General features: G+C 39.4%; 1 protein-coding gene across 1 annotated transcript in view; it reads right to left on the reverse strand.

The window, feature by feature from the left end:
* The window catches only part of LOC124078996 (antigen WC1.1-like), a 58,819-nt gene extending 39,210 nt beyond the window's left edge, over positions 1–19,609 (reverse strand). The window contains 7 exon segments of the mRNA XM_046424148.2: positions 2,608–2,922; positions 4,788–5,102; positions 5,180–5,272; positions 9,667–9,984; positions 10,078–10,386; positions 16,731–17,045; positions 19,312–19,609. Coding sequence (XP_046280104.2) covers positions 2,608–2,922; positions 4,788–5,102; positions 5,180–5,272; positions 9,667–9,984; positions 10,078–10,386; positions 16,731–17,045; positions 19,312–19,528 — 1,882 coding nt within the window. The 5' untranslated portion in view covers positions 19,529–19,609.
* Positions 19,610–20,318: the final 709 nt, after the last annotated feature.

Consider the following 20,318-nt stretch of genomic DNA (forward strand, 5'->3'; position numbering starts at 1 on the left):
AAAAAAACCAAATAAATATGTACCAAAGAAAAGAACCCAGAATTTTATTAACAAAGTAGTCGTAGGATATAATGGGACAACACATTTCCATACAATACTAGTGGTACCTTAATATCCCATCTCACTAATCGATTTGGAATGCAGAGAAAATATCAACAGGCATATATCATAAATTCACTAATATTATAGATCAAGTGGACTTAACAGATATCTACAGAATATTCCATCCAACATCTTTAGAATACACATCTGGGTAAGCAGGATAGGTAAGTAAGAGTAGAGAGTCTGTGGTTCAACCAAGAATGTGTCTAAAATTTATTAATGGAACAGAAATAGCAAACCTATAAAGCACAATAAGAACAACCAATAAGGCAGAGTGAGCATTTGAGGAAAAAATAAGGTAGACAGCTAAGAAAAGGCAAGGTAGACAGTTACAGAAAAGGCAAGAGAACATGTGAGAGAAGCACACTAGAATACGGGGCCATTGTGGATGGTCCATCAGAGGTTGGATCACAAATTTAAAGAGACTAGCAGGATAATTTCACATTATAACAAGACACAGCACTTGTCCATGATTCAGGAGTCTTTGCCTAGTCTAGTGCAAGCAGGGAAGAGTTAAGTAGATGACACAACCATTCTTGTCATTACACAGGTAATGAAGAGACAAGGGAGTTGAGTGTACTTGAAGGGGGAGGATTTTAATGGGGCATTATGTTGTCTAATCAGGGTAAGAAGAACATGTGCAATCATGAAGAGAGTGTAAAACTGGGAAACTGATAAGGGAGAACATTTGAAATCTGCATGAGGATGAAATATCTGGAAAAGGAGCATCAAACATATGTGCTATAAGGAGAAGAGGAAACAGAGAAGGAATAATGCAATCAAGATATCAAGCTGGACAGGTAGTGATGGTCAATAGTGTGGCTATACATGGACATGGGGTGGGAGGGAGCAGAGTGCTTCAAAGGGAGAAAATCAGGACTGGAGAGGCCCAGGATGTTATCTCAGTTGTGTTCAAGGATGCTGGCAGCACCAGGAACAGGAGACAGAGGAGCCTGGTGAGGCTAGTACTGCAGCCTACTGGGACAAGGGGGAGTGACCAGGCTGGAGGGTGACACCAACAGAAGTGGTAGCTGGTGCCATCTCGTGGGGGCAAATTTCAAGTAATTGAACACAGAGAAAAAGAAAAAAATGTTGAAAATGACAAGTGAGAGCAAGAATATTTTTATTCTAAGATTTGGCTCAAAAAATATCCTGATGAAAGGGAAGCACAGAGCCTCCTAATGATAAGGACATCATTGTTTTCAGAGGACAGCCAGGTTTTTGTGAGAACATGAAACTGAAGGGGACATTACAGGTCTTAAGAAATTGGAAGATGATGGTCTCCAATTTCCAACAGGCCCCATGGAATGTTTTCTGGGAGAGGGATGAAGTGGGCATATGTTTGTGGTAGCATATGGATAAAGGCTCAGAGGAGGTAGTATCAGCCAAGACCACTGGGACTGTGAGGAGATGAATTCAAGAACACAATAAGGGGAGACCAGGCCCCTTATCTCCCAGCCATTCCCCATGATGTGGCAGAGGAGAAGATTAACAAACAGATTTTCAACAAGATTGTTATTGGGGCCATGCCTTGGAGAGGACTTGAGCTCATCATACCCATCCAGGTTATCAGGCATTGTGCTGTGCTTATCATGGGATTTTATCCATACCTCAAGGTCACCATAGTCCTCCCACCTCAGTATTTACACTGATAAATACTCTACTTTCTTCCTGCATTGGACTTCAATTCCTCCTTTAGGTCTCAACTTAAAATGATTTCTCTCTTCCCCAAAGCACGCATTTCCACAGCACCTTCCATTTCTTCATGACACTCAAATTTATGCATGGTGCATGTCATCAGGCTGAAGTGCAAACTCCATGAGGATGGGGCAGGGTTTTCTTCCAGCATCTGTCCTCCTGTCTGGAATTAAGTTTCTACCTACAAGTCACTTGATTACTTTTCATCAATAAAGTGACCCGAGAGGTGGTCTGTCTGATGAAGATGGATTTCAGAGTAAACAGCCCAATAGTATTTGATTCCCCAAATTGCTCTCCCATTCACTTGAAAGTGTAAGGGAGATGAAATGTTTCCTCCTAAGCTCAGTTGCCTCTTATGAAATAAGCAATTACTATAATACCTATCATCAGTTGATTGTGACAATTAAGGCACATTACCTGTGATACAGTTTGGTGGGGGAAAAAGTGATAGCACATAGTAAGCAATGTATATAACTGAGGTCCAATCATTCACCCTGTTACTAAGGAAAAACAGGTTAATTAATATAAAGACCGTTTTAGCTAACTGCTTAGAAAGTTTATCAGAGTATAAGTTTATACTTCCATATGTTAAGTTCAGTCTGTCTGTAGTTTTCACATAAATTTCTATCACATGTTTCCTTATATCTGTCTTTGAAACAGGACTGGAAGAGGTGGATCAAGAAACCTCTATCCAGAATTCATTTTGCAGACTTGTTTCAACTCATCCATTATATTTGAAAATATGAACCTTTCCTGACAACAACCTACAAGCAGAGGACAGATACATAGAAATAGACAGTAGGTCACCTGTACATGTGATATGAGCTTCCTCCTTTGCAGAGCAAGATTGGTGTTTCCAGGGGTCAGAAGGACACTGCCAGAGAGAGATATCAGTTTCCCGACAGCGGATTCCATCCACCCAGGAAGGTCTAGAACCTTTCCTGAGAGGAACCAAGAAGTTCAGAGTCCCACTGTCCCCACAGCCAAGCTGTCTGCAGATCACGGACAAGGTCACAGCTTCCATGGGGCTGTGGCAGACACTGCCCCAGGTGTTGTTGTAGAAAACCTCCAGCCACCCAGTACACTCCTGGTCCTCGCTCACCAGCCTGAGGGCCAGGAACTCTGAAAGCAAGAGGAGGAAAACAGGGGTCAGTGAGCATTCAACTCTTTTTTTTATTGGTTGTTCAAAACATTACAAAGCTCTTGACATATCATATTTCATACATTTGATTCAAGTGGGTTATGAACTCCCATTTTTACCCCATATACAGATTGCAGAATCACATCGGTTACACATCCATGTTTTTACATATTGCCATACTAGTGACTGTTGTATTCTGCTATCTTTCCTATCCTCTACTATCCCCCCTCCCTCCCCTCCCATCTTCTCTCTCTACCCCATGTACTGTAATTCATTTCTCCCCCTTGTTTTTTTCCCTTTCTCCTCGCATCCTCTTATATGTAATTTTGTATAACAATGAGGGTCTCCTTCCATTTCCATGCAATTTCCCTTCTCTCTCCCTTTCCCTCCCACCTCTCGTCCCTGTTTAATGTTAATCTTTTTCTCCTGTTCTTCCTCCCTGCTCTGTTCTTAGTTGCTCTCCTTATATCAAAGAAGACATTTGGCATTTGTTTTTTAGGGATTGGCTAGCTTCACTTAGCATCATCTGCTCTAAAGAGCATTCAACTCTTACTGCTGTTTTTTCTTTATTCCTAAGTAGTGAGAACTCATTGCTTACTATCCTGAGGTAGTACCTACTAGGTGGAAGATTGGAAGATTTTTTTTTTATCCCTTTAATCTGTTTTGCTAACTTGTACCTCTCTTTCTGTTTCTACAACAATGTAATATTAGCAAATGAACAGGTAGGAACACTGACTGGGAGCTGAGCAGGAAAAAATCTTTACTCCCTGACTAACCATCTGACAGATCATAGAAAAGGAGGGTGGACAGAGGGATGGTAGAAAAGTGGAGCTTCAAATATGTCCACTCTGTGATCCTGCAAGCCTGTGAATATTTTAACTCATATTGCAAAAGGGCTTTTCAGACAACATTAAGAAAAGGATCCTTTCTCTAGGGAAGATGGGACATGCCTGTAATCCTAGTGACTTGGGAGGCTGAAGCAGGTGCAACTCATGTTCAAAGCCAGCCCCAGAAACTCAGTGAGGCTCTAAGTAACTTAACATGGACTTGTCTCAAAAATGAAAAATTATAATAAAAAAGGGGCTATGGCTGTAGCTCAGTGGTTGAGCCCCCTGGGTTTAATCCCAGTACCAAAATAAAAAACAAAAACAAAAACAAACAAAAGGTGCTTTCATCATGAGATTATACTGGATCATCCTGGATAGGACGACTGCCCCCAATAGGTGTGCCCAATCTAATGACATCCTTACACCTATATCCTCAAAAACAGATAAGTCTTTCTGGCTCACATCAGAGGGAGATGTATTCATAGAATGGTTAGAAGGTTGAGATGCTTTGTGTTTGAAGAAGGATGGGGTCACTTGAGAAATTCAGGCTACTTCTAGAACCTGAAAAAGGCAAGAAAAGGAGTCTTCCCAGAGTTTCAGCTGTTGCAGCTGCTGACAGCTTGTTTTTAGCTCAGAGAGATCCAGGTCAAAATTCTAACTTACACATTGTAAGATGATAAATTTGTGCTGTTTTGAGTCACTTGTCTATGGTGACTTGTTACAGCAGGAATAGAAAACTAATTCAGTGGGTCAGGATGTTGCTCCCACATGTCACAGAAGAGTGATGACTGCTTTAAATGGACATTGTAGAGAATGACTGTGTCAGGGGACAATGCTGAGAAGGAAGGAGCAGAAGCTCAGTTGCTGCAGCAGTAAATGGAAGCACCTCATCTTCTCTGCTGGAAGAACAGGAACTGTCCTTTCCTCTGTTCTGTCCTCACCCCTGTCCTAGGGCTCAGACATCATCCTGTAGACCCTTTTCTGCCCACCCCCACCTGTGCATAGTGTGCACCACAGACCTGAGCAGATGACCCCAGCATCATCCTTGTGACTGCAGTTGTGCTGCCCCCAGCCCTGGGAAGGGCACTGCCACACGTGGGTCTCCTCTCCTGTGCAGTTCAACTTGTCCAGCCAGATAGGCCCTGATCCCTCTCCAAAGTGAGCAGAGATGGTGGCCTCCAGGGCCACTCCACAGCCCAGCTGTCTGCACACCACGTGGGCATCTCTCAGGTCCCAGCTGTCATCACAGATGGAGCCCCAGGAGCCCTGCAGCAGGATCTCCACTCTCCCTGCACAGTGACTGCCCCCGTCCACCAGGCGGAGCTGTCTGCTGTCTGAGGAGAAACAGGGTCATGTCAGTGGGCATTCACACAGGGAATGGGAAGGCTCTGGTGCTGGAGGTCTTGCTCACCTGAGCAGTTGGCAGTGTGGCGCTCTGAGGCTGCAGAGCCTGCTGTGTTAGACCAGGAGTCATTGCACTGGGGCAGTAGCTGGGCCTGGTTTCCTACAGAAAGGGTTAGAGAGCAGGAAACTGAGTTAAACTAGACAATAATCTTATGATGGCATCTAAAGGTTGTAGCCCATGACCACTAATTTCCTATTTTCAGAGCTGCTGAGAGCCACAGCCGAGTTGGAATGGCCCCTGGCATTTTGCCAATAGTATTGGTTGACAGGCAAGGCATTACTATCCGCCTCTGCCACTACTTTGGAGTTCTCCTGGGGATTCGCGGAGAGTTCCCATTGGTTGGGGAAGTGCAGGAGGAGGGATTTCTGGAGGAGATATTTCCGGTGGTTGGTTCCTGGACAAGAGGCATGGCATTCATGGCATTCGGGAGAATTCCCTGGGAGCGTGTGTGAAGTGTTTTGGTGGAGTTCAAAAATAAAGTTTGTTCCTGCTTCAGTGGCTCCTGATTTGTGCCCAGCCAGACTGCGGCACAGAGCCAATTTTCTAATGGTGAATTCTGCTTCTACTTCTAACACTCTTCTATTTTAAGCCAAGTACTAGGAATGACTTTAGGGAAGTGTGACTATGTCATTGATGTTTGAGAGTATTGCATAGCTCCAAGGGAAGCAAGACACTGGAGTCAAGTTTAAATAAAAGTAAAAACTAGAATCAGCTTTTTTCTCCTGGAAGCATTTGACAACTCAAAGGTAGTAGTTGAGTCTGAAAATGTCAGCACCTTTGCCAGATTTCCCTTGGGAGAACCCAAGTAAAATTTAGGTTATACCAAAGAGGAGAATCCTTTTAAACACCCAGAAAACTTATATTTTGTAAACTGAAATAATTTTTGTCATAGGGATGAGTGCCCATTTTTTCATCATTTCAATTCTTTTTGTGTAAGGGATCTACTCTAAATAAAGTTGTAATAAATAAAATAATTAAATGGGTAGTGGATTAAAGAACATAAAATCCTTTCTGAAGGTTTTGTAGGATGAACTTTTTTTCAAATACAATGTCTTTCAATGAAAAAATACCCAACACATATAAAAGAGTTTATGTAGAAAGAAAGTGGACAAAAGAGGTAAAAGAGATTTTCACAGAGTGATATTGGTGTTTCCTTATAGATAATTCAAATAATCATGATTAAATTTTGTAAATTAAATGACATGATGGGAATTTTGGTAGATAAATGATCACAAAAATCCAATAAATAATTGAGAGGCATGAATAAAAAGAACCAATGAAAAAGAGCCAATAAATATCAGTAGGTAAAAATGAGAAATGAGAGGATGAGTCTAACATAATGTAGATTAGCACAAAATAGAAACAGTAAGTGGAAGAACATGGGAAAATATTGAGTGAACAACAGAAAGACAAAAATGTAGGAAATATAACAGGAAACTAAGAGACACAGTGAGAGATACTAACATTCCTATGTACTCTACAAGTTTTAGGCATTAAGGCCCTAACTGATAATTCAAAAGTATAAATTAGAAAATACACAAAGATATTTAACACATCTGTCTTTAAAAAAAATACCCACATTCTGTCACATTCTATCCATTTCTCCTGCTCTCCAATCTGGGCTGACAGGGGTAAGTTGCCTATAAACAACAGAATGTGGTGAAGCTAGCACAATTTGACTTAGGAACCTAGCTTAGAATGTCAGGCCTCTTCCTCTTGACTTAGTAGGATTTTGCTTTATGGGAAATCTACTCTGTGGATTATCCAGTGGGAGAGAGCATTTGACAGCAGCCCCAGGTGAACTTTAAGCTACCAGCCATGTGAATGAACTATCCTGGATTCCCAGCTTGGTCAAGTCTTCAATGACTCAGCTGCAGATGAGATCCAAGTGCAACTTCATGAGAGACCACAAGTGGCAACTGCCAAGAGCCCTTGCCAAATTTGTGAATCTGGAAATCATGGGCAAAATAAAATGAATTCTTTATTGGTGTCACTATTTTTTTTTGCCGGGGGGTGGGTGAGGAATGGATTAAAAAGCAATAGCAACCAGGACAATTACATTTACTGTGAAACAGCAATCCTACATTCCCATGTTTATTATAGCACTATTCACAATAGTTACCATATGGAATCAGGTGCCCATTAAAAGACTAATTCATGAAGTAAATGTGGTATAAATACAATCACAAAGAAAAATGGAGTCCTGCTGTTTGCATCAAATGGTAGGAATTGTAGGACATCATGTTAAGTTCAATAACCCAGACACAGAAAGACAAGTACCACATGTTATCCATCATATGTGGAAGCCAACAAGGTTAATTTATGGGATATGGCAATGACACTGTGGTTGTGTGAAAAATTCTTGAAAATATTTGAAGAGTAAAGGGACACATCATCTTATCCACCTACTCTTAAACTATTCACTCAGAAATATTTTATATATTCAGGGATAAATATGATGGAAGAAAGGATAATATAGAAAAATAATGGCATTGGGGAATCTTGGTTCAGGTTACCTGGGAATTTCATACTTTCCTAAGCTTATTCAGAATTCTCAAATTATAAAAAAGAAAGAAAAGAAAGAAAGAAGGAAGAAAAACCAAGCCACAAAAAATGAATCTGAAAACTAGTAATTATGGTTTGGTACTGGGTGTTCCCCAAAAGCTCATATGTGAGACATGAAAGTTTCAAAGTAAAATGATTGGGTTATGATAGCCTTAACCTAATCAGCACATTAATCCTCTGATAGTATTAACTGGGTGATGATTGTGGCAGGGAGGGTGTGGCTCGATGAGGTAGGTGCTTGGGGGCCTGTCTTTGGGTTTATATATTGTCCTTGTTGAGCAGAGTTCTCCCTATTTCTGCTTCTTGGTGGCCATCTCCTGATCTGCTTTCTCCTTCTACACTCTTCCACCATGATATTCTGTTTTACCTTTAGTCCCAAGGTATGAAGCAGACTATCTATGGACTGAGACCTCTGAATTCCTGAGCTTCAAAATAAACTTTTTCTCCAAAAATTGTTCTTCTCAGGCCTTTTTGTCACAGCAGCTGAAAAGCTGACTAAAACATTAGTAGAATTAATTCCTAGGATATTTCACTAAAAGAAACACTAAATCATCATAAACATAAAACACCAAGAATACACCTAGTAAAAGTTATGTATAATCTCTGAGAGAAACTAGAGATATACATTATAAGTTAATTAGCTCCATATTGATATTTGGGTCAAATCAAAACTCAGTCTAAAGACCATGATGTTTTTATTGTATTAAATATATCAAGTCATTTATAAAATTTATGTGAAATGCATAATACCGAGTATGACCAATGCATTGGGCAGGAAAAACAACACAATTAGAACAGTTACTCTAAAGTACTCTTTAAAAAATGTTAATTAGACATGCTGTAAAGTTATAATAATTAAGGAGGCATTCATGGCTACAAGCATAGAAAATGACAGAATGGAACAAAACAGAGTATAGAGCAAGAGTCAGAAATAGCTGCAGCCTGTGTATTTCAATGGTGGCACCACAGTGGGGAAAGGGCTTTTCAGTAATGATTCTGAGTCAATTGGATGTCCAAACAATAATGGGAAACTATCTTCACACCACACACCCTGTGTACAATACCAACCCCAGAAACATTGTGCAATTATATGTAAAAGAAAAGTAATTAGACGTGATAAGACACCTGGAGAATATTTTTATGATCTATGGTAGTAAAGTTCTATTTAAAAAGACATTAGAACACTAAGTGTACAGGAAATATTGATATTCTGTGCTTCATTAAGAACAAAAATTTGACTCTTGAATGAAGACCATATTAAGAGAGGCAAAATAAATGGACAAGTATTAAAAACCATATACAAATATATCCATATTTGCACTAAAAGTTATTGACATGGTAACTTGTAGGATTATTATTTGAGTATTCAAAAAGTGCAAACAACTCCAACATCCACATCATTTGAATGGCTCAACACATGATCCTGTGGTTATTTGGCAGAAAACTCTACAGCAATAAAAATAAATGAAGCTTGACTAAAAATAAAGACATGGGTGAATTCTAAACATTATGTTGAGTCATAGTAGACATGAAAAAAGAAAATACTGCATGATTCTACATAAAGCTCAAGATGTGCAAAAATATTTTGCAGAAGTTAGAGTGATCTTCCTTGGAAGGGAGGAGGGCATAGTGACTGGAGAGATGTGCAGGTTACTCCTGGGAGCTGCTGATACTCTCTGATGGCCCAGGTGAGGAACACGACAGAGCTGTCATTCATTGTTATACATTGTTGTCCATGAATTTGAAAAATAAAAAGGCTTACTTAAAAATATTGCTCTTAATACCACTTGACAGGGCCTGAAAGATGAATGATCATTGAGAAGAATCCTATTTTACCACAGAATGTTTCATTTTTGAAGTCATCTCTCCACACTGTCTGCTCTTAGAGACACATCACTCTAGTACCAGTCAGCCCTGACCTCTCTTACCTGAGCAGACCACAGAGGCTGTGTTTCCATGGGCACAGGCAGGAACACCCAGGGCAGTCACAGGGCAATTCCACAGGAAGGACTCAGACCCTGAGCAGTGAAATCGGTCTCTCCAGATCTCATCTCCTCCTTCCACAAAGTATGCTCCCTTTGGGGTGGAGATGGCAACTCCACAGCCCAAATGACGGCAAACAACATTGGCATTGGCCATATTCCAGTGGGAGGCACAGAGTGTTCTCCAGCCTCCAGAGGTCTTCATCTCCACTTGACCCTCACACTGAGAGCTGCCATTTTTCATGAGCCGAATATCTGTATATCCTGGTAGAAGACAGGATTTTAGCATAATCCCACATTTTTCTTACCCCCACCACAGAGTGCATAGGGAGGTTAACATCCTGTTGTGAGTCTCACCTGAGCAGACAACTTGCACAGCCCCTCTCTGGGGACAACTTCCTCCAGGACAAGGCACTCTGGGACAGAACCAGAGGCCAGGCTCCTGTCCTTCACATTGGAACTCTTCAGCCCAGACCTGTTCACTGTCCTCTCTGAAGGGCAGGTTTCCCAGGACAGATGCAGCCTTGCCACACCCCAGCTCTGCACATATGACCTGGGCTGTGGATAATGTGAAATTTCCATCAGATACTGGAATCCACTCTCCTCCAGAATTCACTTCCACTCGCCCAGAGCAGGGTCCATGTCCTCCAACCAGATGCACAAATCCTATGGTAGTAAAATCAAACAACAACAAGTGTCAGGGAATAGAATTACAAAGCTAAAAGTCACAGGTAATGCTGGGAAATCTTTTCATTTTCCAGGGTTCTGGCATGGAGAAAGGATTCAACAGATGGTGCCAGAATGTGAATTCTCAATGCAGTTGTATGAAGATAAATTTTGGAGAAGGAATTTGTAAGGTCTGTTCTAAATTGATGATTCAAGAAAGGAATGTAAACACTTCCTCACACACATACATATACATACATGTATATGTGTGTGTCCAAGAAATGAATATATATATATTTTTGTGTAATATATGTAGTTTTTATATGGGCAAATTATTGTTCATATTATAAAGGTATCTGTGTTTTTGTATAACTTTCTTTGTCAGTCTATCTCCTTTTTTTATAGTATCCATAACTATCCAGTGAATATGATCTCAGTGTAGAAAAAAGCTAGTATTAATTTTTCACTATTTTATGTCCTCAAACTCTCAATTCACAGATACTAATTCCAAATAAGATAACATTTGTTAATGAATCAAAAAATTCAGTATGTATAAAAACTGATAATTTACACTTATTTTCCACTTGGGATCAGAAAAGAGCCTACTAAACAGTGTGAAGCTGAGATAGAAACCAAGTTATTGTGACTAAAATAATCAGACTTCTTTACATTATTTTTCCCATTACAGAAGACAGAAAGATAATTTAAAAGAATGAACAGAAGTTATCCAGAGTTTTGAGCTTGAGCACATTATTTATTTTATTTTATTTTTTTTGTTTTGTGTTGTTTTTTAGGGATTTTTTTCTAATAAACAGAGTTTGAAAAATCCATTATACATCTATTGAAGCTGATAAGGAAGTAATTTCAAGTATGGTTTCAGACATTTGGGGAAGTATTTGGTTACAGTATTTGGTAAAATTGTAATATAATAGTAATTTTATGTAGTAAAGAAGTTCAGCAAGACATACTTTCTCAAGAGAATAGCATATTCATTATCTTTTCCCCCCAAGTAAACTATCAAAGTACAATGAACATCAAAAGCATTAATCTAACTTATTAAAATTGTTATTTAAAACATTAAAATTGGAATACTCCCTTTTTTCTCTGAACCTGATGTATTAATATAAAGTGTGGATTCCTGAAGTATTACTACAATGGTAATTTTAATTTATATCATTATTATAGAGCAGTAATGACAATGTACCTTATAGCATCAAAATGCAGATACACAAATTCCAAACTGAAATCACTAATCTTTAGGAGGTTATGTTTTAAAGAGTGTGAGACCTGCAGGTACATCATAAAATCAGCCATCAATATGGTTGTCCAGTGACAGAAACAACAAAGATCAGCCTCCAGAACAGAAACCTGGCTGGCTGAAGGCTCTTCCTGTGGATGCACCAGGTCTCCTTCTCTGTGAACTCTGGTTTCCACTCAGTTCCACCTTCACATTAAAGCTCAACACAAGTACCACCAGAGAGGGCCACCAGGTTTGAATGACTAATTACAGATTCATCTTAGAGAGAAACACACACTTGCCTGCAGTGTCACTATTTCTTTTTCTTTTTTTTCATTGTATTTGACACATTTCTAGCATCCAAGAGTTAGACTGCCTCAGTTGAGTTAGAATAACATTACATCCAAGTTCTATCTGAGAGAATACAAGGGATATCTGAATACAGTGTCCTCCAATTTAAATGTTATGAGGGTACCTTTGTCTTAGGCACTGAGTTCTATTGCAATATCAAACATTTGCAGAAACTTTTGTATAATTCCCATTAATAAAAATTGGAAGCACTTCACATAAAGAAATAGATCACCCAATGCAGGTTTCACCTTCGCTCTTCTAGTCTCACAGTTCCGATAAACTAATCCAGCTATAGCCTGAGAGGGTGAAGAGGAAATTTCATACAACACATGTATTCAGATGATCAACTGAGCACCTGTCATTGTACTGAACAGATCCTGAGGAGTTCAGAGGGCAGTATTATTGCAAATTCAACAATACATTTATTACTTTAAATCTTTAAGGTTTGACATCTACATTTTGAACACGAGAACAAATTCTGCATTTTGTGTTATAAATCAGAAGGGATAGAGACATACTCATACTTCAGTCCCAAAGGAGAATGCATCAAAGCCCACAACAACCAATTAAGGAAAATGGTCCTGCTCTGTGGCCTAAGGAATTTGGAGGATTGGCATTAAAAAGAACTGAATGTGCAGAGTATGTTTGGTACATGGCAGCAAATAGACTCTTTTCGTGGCTTCTCTAATAGGGAAAGACAGATAAGCAGTTCACAGGCAATGTCTGGGTGTTGGTTGCTTCCTGTATAAATAAATAAGGTACTGTGATATTTATCGTAAATTCATTCTCAATCTCAATTTCCCTTCCTAAATCTGTCTATCTGAATTCTCCAGTACCCTAAATACCTCAACATAATGGCCTTTTTCATGGCTAAGTTTAAAGCTCCATATTGATAAATGCTGTTGACAGTGTTAACAAAGTGTTAAAAAGTTACTAAAAATGATATACTATTGAAGATACTCATGTGCTTATGTCCTTATGTCTTGACAGAGAAGAAAGAACCTGGGGAGAGTAAGTGACTTGTTAGAGGTTAGAGATATGGAGTCATCCAGATCTTTCCACTGGGACCTCATTTATGCCTCTCAAGGATAGCTCCTCTTGATTCAGCTCCCTCCCTTTTTGAATCCCCTCCCCATGTCCTCAAGAGCCCCTGCTGTTGAGGATATAGTGTGTGCCTTTATCCTTAGTGCCTCATCTCTACTCTTATTTCACAGAGGTGAACTTCACTTTACAAACTGAGTTTGTTTGCAAAAACCACTTCAGTCAAGTCCTAGGAGGGTTTGTAGAAACCTGGTCTTCAGGAAACTATTCTTTCTGTACCTGTGCCAGGTCCCGAGAAACCCCCAATTCTCCACATTCCAGCTTTTACAAAACTAGGGCTCTTTCATCTTGTGGAACTGGCCTCTCTCACTTCCCATCATTATTAGAACTTTTGGGCTGGGTACATGGAGAATGGTCACTGGAGGCCCAGAAATGGGAAAAAATGCCTGTGATTAGGAAAGGATAAAATGGGGCAGATGGAAATTTTCCACCCTAGCCTGATATAGGAGAGAAGAAGTAGAAGAGAATATTCAGAGTCTGCTTCCTTGTTTTCTAATTCAAAATACTAATGTCTTTTCAGAATCTGCCATGTTCCAGAAATGTTATTAGGTGCTGGGTATATGTATTTCAAGGAAATAATGCAGACAAAAACAAACAATTTCAAGCCATTTGAAGTTTATGAGAGGTCTGGCTAGATAAAGAAAGAAAAATTGCATCTGCAGAGGTCCACTGATTCATAGGACTCATTCTCACTAGAGTAAATAAATTCAAACTTGCAGTCAGATATATCCTTGTCTGATTCTTTGCTTCAAGGACACATTGCTTCCTTGGGCAAGTTTCAAGTTTCTAACCTCAATATCTCAACATTGAGTCAATCTTACAAATTATTCCTCTTTTACACAGCAAGGGTATACAGAATTCACACAGATATACACAGAGTCAATATCATACACCACTATCTTTTGTGCTATTCAGATAATCCTTATGTGCTCTTTGTCAACCCTCCAATGCCATCTCCCAGGCACTGGAAACTCATCTATCTTCCTCAAAAAGTTGTTTTTTGTTCAGTTGTCCTTATTATTATCAATTTTACCTCTCAATGCACTTCTCTTGTATTACTGAATCCATCATATATAAACTATATAACCTTCCCCCATATCTTTTCACCTGTATCATTTTCCTTCTCTTTTCATTTAAATTAAATTTATCTCAATTTGATACTCAAAACATAAATATTATACCTATTAATGGAGTAAATAGATTTCTTGATGTATGTGCACATTGTGTTATCTTTTCATTTCCTTCTGTGACAATTTCCAATGTTATCTTTTGGCTTTTTGAAATAAAGCTTATTACTGTTATCTATAGTCTTCCTACTGTGCAATAGTGCACCAGAACTTCTTGTTCCTATCTAAGTAAAGGCTATTACTAATTGATCAATCGAAAGCTTTCCATTTCTAACCCCTACGCGTTCCAGCTTATGGTAATCACAATTCTAGTCTAATGTTCTGAACTTTTATGAGGTCAACTCTTTCAGATTCAATGTATAGTGAGATTAGAAGACCCTTGTCCTTCTTTGCCTAATTTCATTTAACCTAATGATCTTCAGGCCATGCATGCTGCAGTAAATGAAAATATTTTATTCCTTTTTATTTTTTACTTTTTTTGGATGAACAGTATTCCATTATGTAAATGTACTTCATTGTATCCATGTATTAGTTGATGGAAACTTACATTGTTTCCCTTTCCTAGCTACTGTTAGTAGCACTGCCATAAACATGGGAGTACAGATGTCTTTTCAACATCCTGATTTCATTTCCTTTGGATATATGCTCAGCAGTGAATTGCTGCATTATGTTAACTTTATGTGGAGCTGTCTGAAAATGTCTTTGTATTTTTCTGTAAAGGACAGTTTTGCCATGTTCTGTATTTTTGATTGGCAGATTTATTCTTCGGTTCTATGAAAATTTCATGACACTCACTTCAGGTCTACATGTTTCCTGTTGAGAAGTTCACTGTCAAGTAAGTTAGGACACCCTTATGTGTTGTTTATTTCTTTTGATTGCTTGAGACTCTTTATCCTTCATCTTTGAGAGCTTATTATAATATGTAAAGATCCCAAGTCTCCAGGTCAAATCTGGGTGCCCAACTAAATTTCACCCCCAAACACACTTTCCATAGTGTGCTGCTTGGGGCTTTGGGAAGCAATGAGGAGGGTGGTCCTGTGGCCACCAACACTGCAATGCTGTCACACACTGAGACCACAGCCTGCCAAGGCAACACAGAACTGGGGAGGGACCAAGGCCCTTAATGCTATGAGCTGCCTACTGATGGACCAAGACTCTTGCAACCAACCACGGGTTCTTCTTGAGTCTGTCCCATCAGCACACAGCTCTTGCTCTATGAGTTCTGTGACAACTTTGAGGTCTCTAATTCCTACTGAGTGCTGAGTATCACCATGGTGGACCTGGCATTGTGATCTAAGACAAAATCCTATTTCTGTTTTTGCATCTTGCTTCTTAGCAAGTGGAGACTTGATTTTTTATTGTTGTTAAGATAGGTTGGAGGAGCATTGGTGGAGACAGTCTCTCTGCTGTCTAATTAAACACAGTTCCAGAGTCTCAGTCTGAGTTTATTGGCATAGGGGATGAGGCGTGTTGTGCTCTACGGGGTATCTTCCTAGTACTGAGTTACACATCTAAGGCCTGGACTTAATTACCTTTCCATTCCCAAAGAAGGAGGCATTGTCCTTCACGTTGGGACACTTACATTGTTTTCCTTGAATTATGGGAAAGGGCAACATTTCCTCTTTCCTTTATTGTGTCTTTTTTTAAATTATCATAAAAGCAGGCATTCACTTGTTTCTTTTCTTTTCATACACCTGGTTTATTTTCTCCTATCAAGCCATTTGTTCTGTGAAAAGTTTTATGTGGTGTATTTGTGGGAGATCACTTAATAACCATCTTGATCTAAGTCCTAAACTACATAATATCTTACCAGAAAAAAACATGCATTAATATTTTACTGCTTTCAACATTGATCTGGGAGCACAGTGTTAAATTCACCTCCCAATATGAGTTTGTACAGAAATTGCTTGAAACAGAAATGTAGAGACAATCTACTGTAGTACTGATAGAAGGAAAAATTGTGACTCCCAACATTTCACTCACAGTTCTCTGGCCCTTCCTACCAATGAACTAAGAATTCTGATGTTTGAATCTGGAAAGGAGAATTGCAACTTTCCAGTAGCATATAAATTCCCTTGTGATGTGTTTAATCCCTGTGCCCATATACCTACTAAGCCAATGCAAAAATATCTCTGACTCTACGTTACAAACAGTTCAACTGAGGAAAGTAGGGCCTCATGATCATCTGTCCTTTGACAATTTCTGCAAACAGAGTCTGTGTGCTAACCTGTGTGCTAATCCTAAAAATAGTAAATTAGAGGAATAAAATTATAAAGATTGATTATATATTGAAATACTCTACAAAAAATATCTTGTCAAATAAGAGAGTTGAGAAGGGAAAGGACACTATTAGAGATTTACAAGACAGTAATAGATGAAGCCCATCATTCATTGTTATCCCTGAATCTACTGATTGAGGAGGGACCTCTTACTCCTCTCTGGACAATTCATCTTATTCCCCCAGGGATCAGACACTACATCCTGGAACTTTCCTTTCTCTTAGGTAGTGGAGAATGCATTGACAATACCTGAGCAGATGACGCCTGCATCATCATAGGGCTCACATTTGTTCTTTCCCCAGCCCAGGGAAGGGCAATTCCACAAGTAGGCCTCCTCTCCTGTGCATGCCAGCTGTGTCAGCCAGATGGGCCTTGATCCCTCTTCAACTTGTGCATAGAGCCAGGCATTGAAGGCCTCTCCACAGCCCATTTGTCTGCATACCACTTGAGAATCTTTCAGGTCCCAGCTGTCACCACAGACAGTACCCCAGGAATGCTGGTGAAGGATCTCCACTTTGCCTGCACATCGACTGCCCCCGTCCACCAGGCGGAGCTGTGGGCTCTCTGAGGAGAAAGAATCATGTCAATGATTGTATTTACAAAGAGAATGAGAAATGTTCTCTTATCAAGTGGTACTTTCTCTCCCACCCAAGTAGTTGGCAGAATTACTTTCAGAATGCAGAATGTGCTGTTAAGACATTCATTGTACTATGGTAGCAGCTAAGTCTCAGTTTCTACCATAACATATTGGAGAATTAATTAAAAAAAATAAGAAATGGAATTGATCACAACATAATCAAGTGAGCAGTCTTAGGCAGAAGTTATTATGTAGATATGATCAGAGTAAAACTTGTTATTGGTAGATTTCTGCATATCATGTGAAAAAACAATTGGAGAAATGCCAAGATTCCTACTTTAAGTAGCTCAATGTGTTTTTTTCTGAGTGGTTTCTAAGAGTTACTGTAATGGGCCATTATCTGAATTCATTTCTTATAAGCACATACTCCTCAGTGCCCATGACCTGAGATTTGGAAGGATGAGAGCACAGGGGATGGAGTAGGAAACGGAGATAAGATCATCAGGTGTTTCAGCTGACAGCCATGAATCCAGGAAAAAAATGCAATTTGATAGACATTAAGACTGAAAAATGAATGGATCATAAGACAAATCAGAGTTAATGCAATATATTTTACTAATGAGTCTAGGCTTCATAGTTCAAATATGGATATTTAATTTCAAATTTATGTTTATTATAGGTATATTGGGCAACCTCCCCAAATAGATGATGTCAGATAGTGACATTGCCCAAATGCCACTAGGAATCATAGAATGTTACTTTCCCCCCAAATATATCTAATCTGTGCTTCAACTTCCTGCCAGGAGTTCTTGATGAGGAGGCAAATGGCAGAATAGAAGTACCCTTTTTGTGATTCTGTGAGTGACAAGAGTCAGGGAACACAGGGGAAACTGTATTCTGAGAAGAGAAAGAGGAAGAAAATTGGGTACCAGTAAAGAAACGACAAACCCAGAGAAAAGTACAAGGTAATTTATAACTTCAACTCTAACTATCTTACCTATGGGAGAAACACATGGTTCTTACAAGCTTTAGATCAAGTTTGGAGTGTTGTTCTGAGAGGGACTCTTCTCGCACAAAAGACAGTTTTAGAGAAAAAACTGATCACATTGCTCAGCAAGCTCTCAGAGTGCTGTGAGTGGGGGTCATCTTGAGAAGGTACCCATTGTATGGGCTAAACTGTGCTGGGATTATAAGATATAGGTTTAGTCATAATTCAACATCTCTGGGTCACCCCTCCACAGTGACTGGGTGGAAGAGTGACCACCTACATTCTCAGATAGGAAGAGTGACTGCCAGAAACACACTGAGATAGTGGCAGAGGAGGGACTAAAGTTCTCATTGATATGTGATCCTTCTTTATATGAAGAGGAGTGATTCTAGTCTCATATGGTTGCACACACGGGCCATGTCTGAGAGCTCAGAGACCACACCTAGCAATTCACCACATTTTGTGCCCCATATCTAGGGTGGAGCTTAAGTGGTTTGATTGCTTATACCACTTTTTACAGGTGTTCCAAGGATTCACCAAGACTAGGACACTTGGCATGCCCCATGGGCATGAGATCTCTAGAGCAATTGTGTGCCCACAGTTGGGTCCACAAACTCCTGAAGGAAGGGCTTATGGTGACTTTGACTTCTGCTATGCCCCCACATTTGCAAACAGAACCCCTTCAGCATGATTATGGCCTGCACCATCAACATTCCTTAACCTCCATGCAGGAATGAGGAGCTAAGTGAGCAGGCATATCAGACCATATCCTAGCTTTTTTGATGGAAATTCAAAAGAATGACAACTGGTTTCTTTTTTAGCCTATTAAACCCACATACTTGGTGGATTCAAATGTTAAATGACAGGTAAGAGTTCTCTGCCTGCCAGTATTTTGTCTGGGAAGAATTTTTGATGCACATTTTTCTTTTTTAATATTACATTTTTATATTTTCCTTACTATTACATATTTAATGCATTTTAAAATTCTTTAAATGGATTTTTCTCTTTTTTTCTCATATTTTCTTTATATAAAATAGATATCTTCTTATATTTATATCCCCTTTATTCTTCTAAAGAGAAGGTATTTTCTTCTGTAGCCTTCCTTTTCGAATTAATTTTTCCTTATTAATTTATTGTTCTTTTTGTATTTATTCTTTCCTTTATCTATTGCTTTTTAACTTGTTATTAAGTTTAAATGATTATTACTGAATTTTTATAGTACTTTTTAGTAATAGTAATTTTTATAGTACAAATACACAGGTCACCTGTACACGTGATATGAGCTTCCTCATTTGAAGGGCAAGATTGGTGTTTCCAGGGCTCAGAAGGACACTGCCAGAGAGAGGTATCAGTTTCCCGACAGCGAATTCCATCCACCCAGCGGGGTCTAGAACCTTCCCTGGAAGGAACCAAGAAATCCAGGGTCCCACTGTCCCCACAGCCAAGCTGTCTGCAGATCACGGACAAGGTCACAGCTTCCATGGGGCTGTGGCAGACACTGCCCCAGGTGTTGTTGTAGAAAACCTCCAGCCACCCAGCACACTCCTGGTCCTCGCTCACCAGCCTGAGGGCCAGGAATTCTGAAAGCAAGAGGAGGAAAACAGGGCACAGTAAGCATTCAACTCTTACTGCTGTGTTTTTTTTTTTAATATTTATTTTTTAGTTCTCAGCGGACACAACATCCTTTTTTGTATGTGGTAAATTTTATTATTCCTAAGTAGTGAATGCTCCTTGCTGACTGTCCTGAGGAAGTGCCCACTAGGTGGAAGACTGAAAATTTTTTTGTCCCTCTAACCTGTTTTGCTAACTTGTACCTCTCTTTATGTTTCTATAACAATGTCATATTAGCAAACGAATAGGCAGGAATACTGATTTGGGGGCTTTCCAGGAAGTAAACTCTTTATCTACTATCTGACCATCCATCTGACAGACCCTAGAAGAGCAGGGTGGGAGAGAGGGTGGCAGAATTGTGGAGATCCAAATATGTCCACTCCCTGATCCTCAGAGCCTGTGAATATTTTACCTCATTGCACAAGAGCTTTTCAGACAGATTTAAAGAAATCCTTTTATGGATCATTCTGGATCTTCCTGGATTAATAGGTGAGCACAATCTAATTATATCCTTTGACCTGTATGGTCAAAAGCAGATAATTCTTTCTGATCCTCATTGGAGGAAAATGTGAACATGGAATAATGGTCAGAATGTTGCAATGCTATTGTATTGAAGAGGAAAGGGGCCATGATACAAGGAATTCAGACAACTTCTAGAAGC

This window comes from Marmota monax, unplaced genomic scaffold (assembly GCF_021218885.2).
Source record: "Marmota monax isolate L192 unplaced genomic scaffold, Marmota_monax_Labrador192_F-V1.1 WCK01_AAM20220418_F8-fsc00186, whole genome shotgun sequence".
NCBI classification, from domain to species: domain Eukaryota; kingdom Metazoa; phylum Chordata; class Mammalia; order Rodentia; family Sciuridae; genus Marmota; species Marmota monax.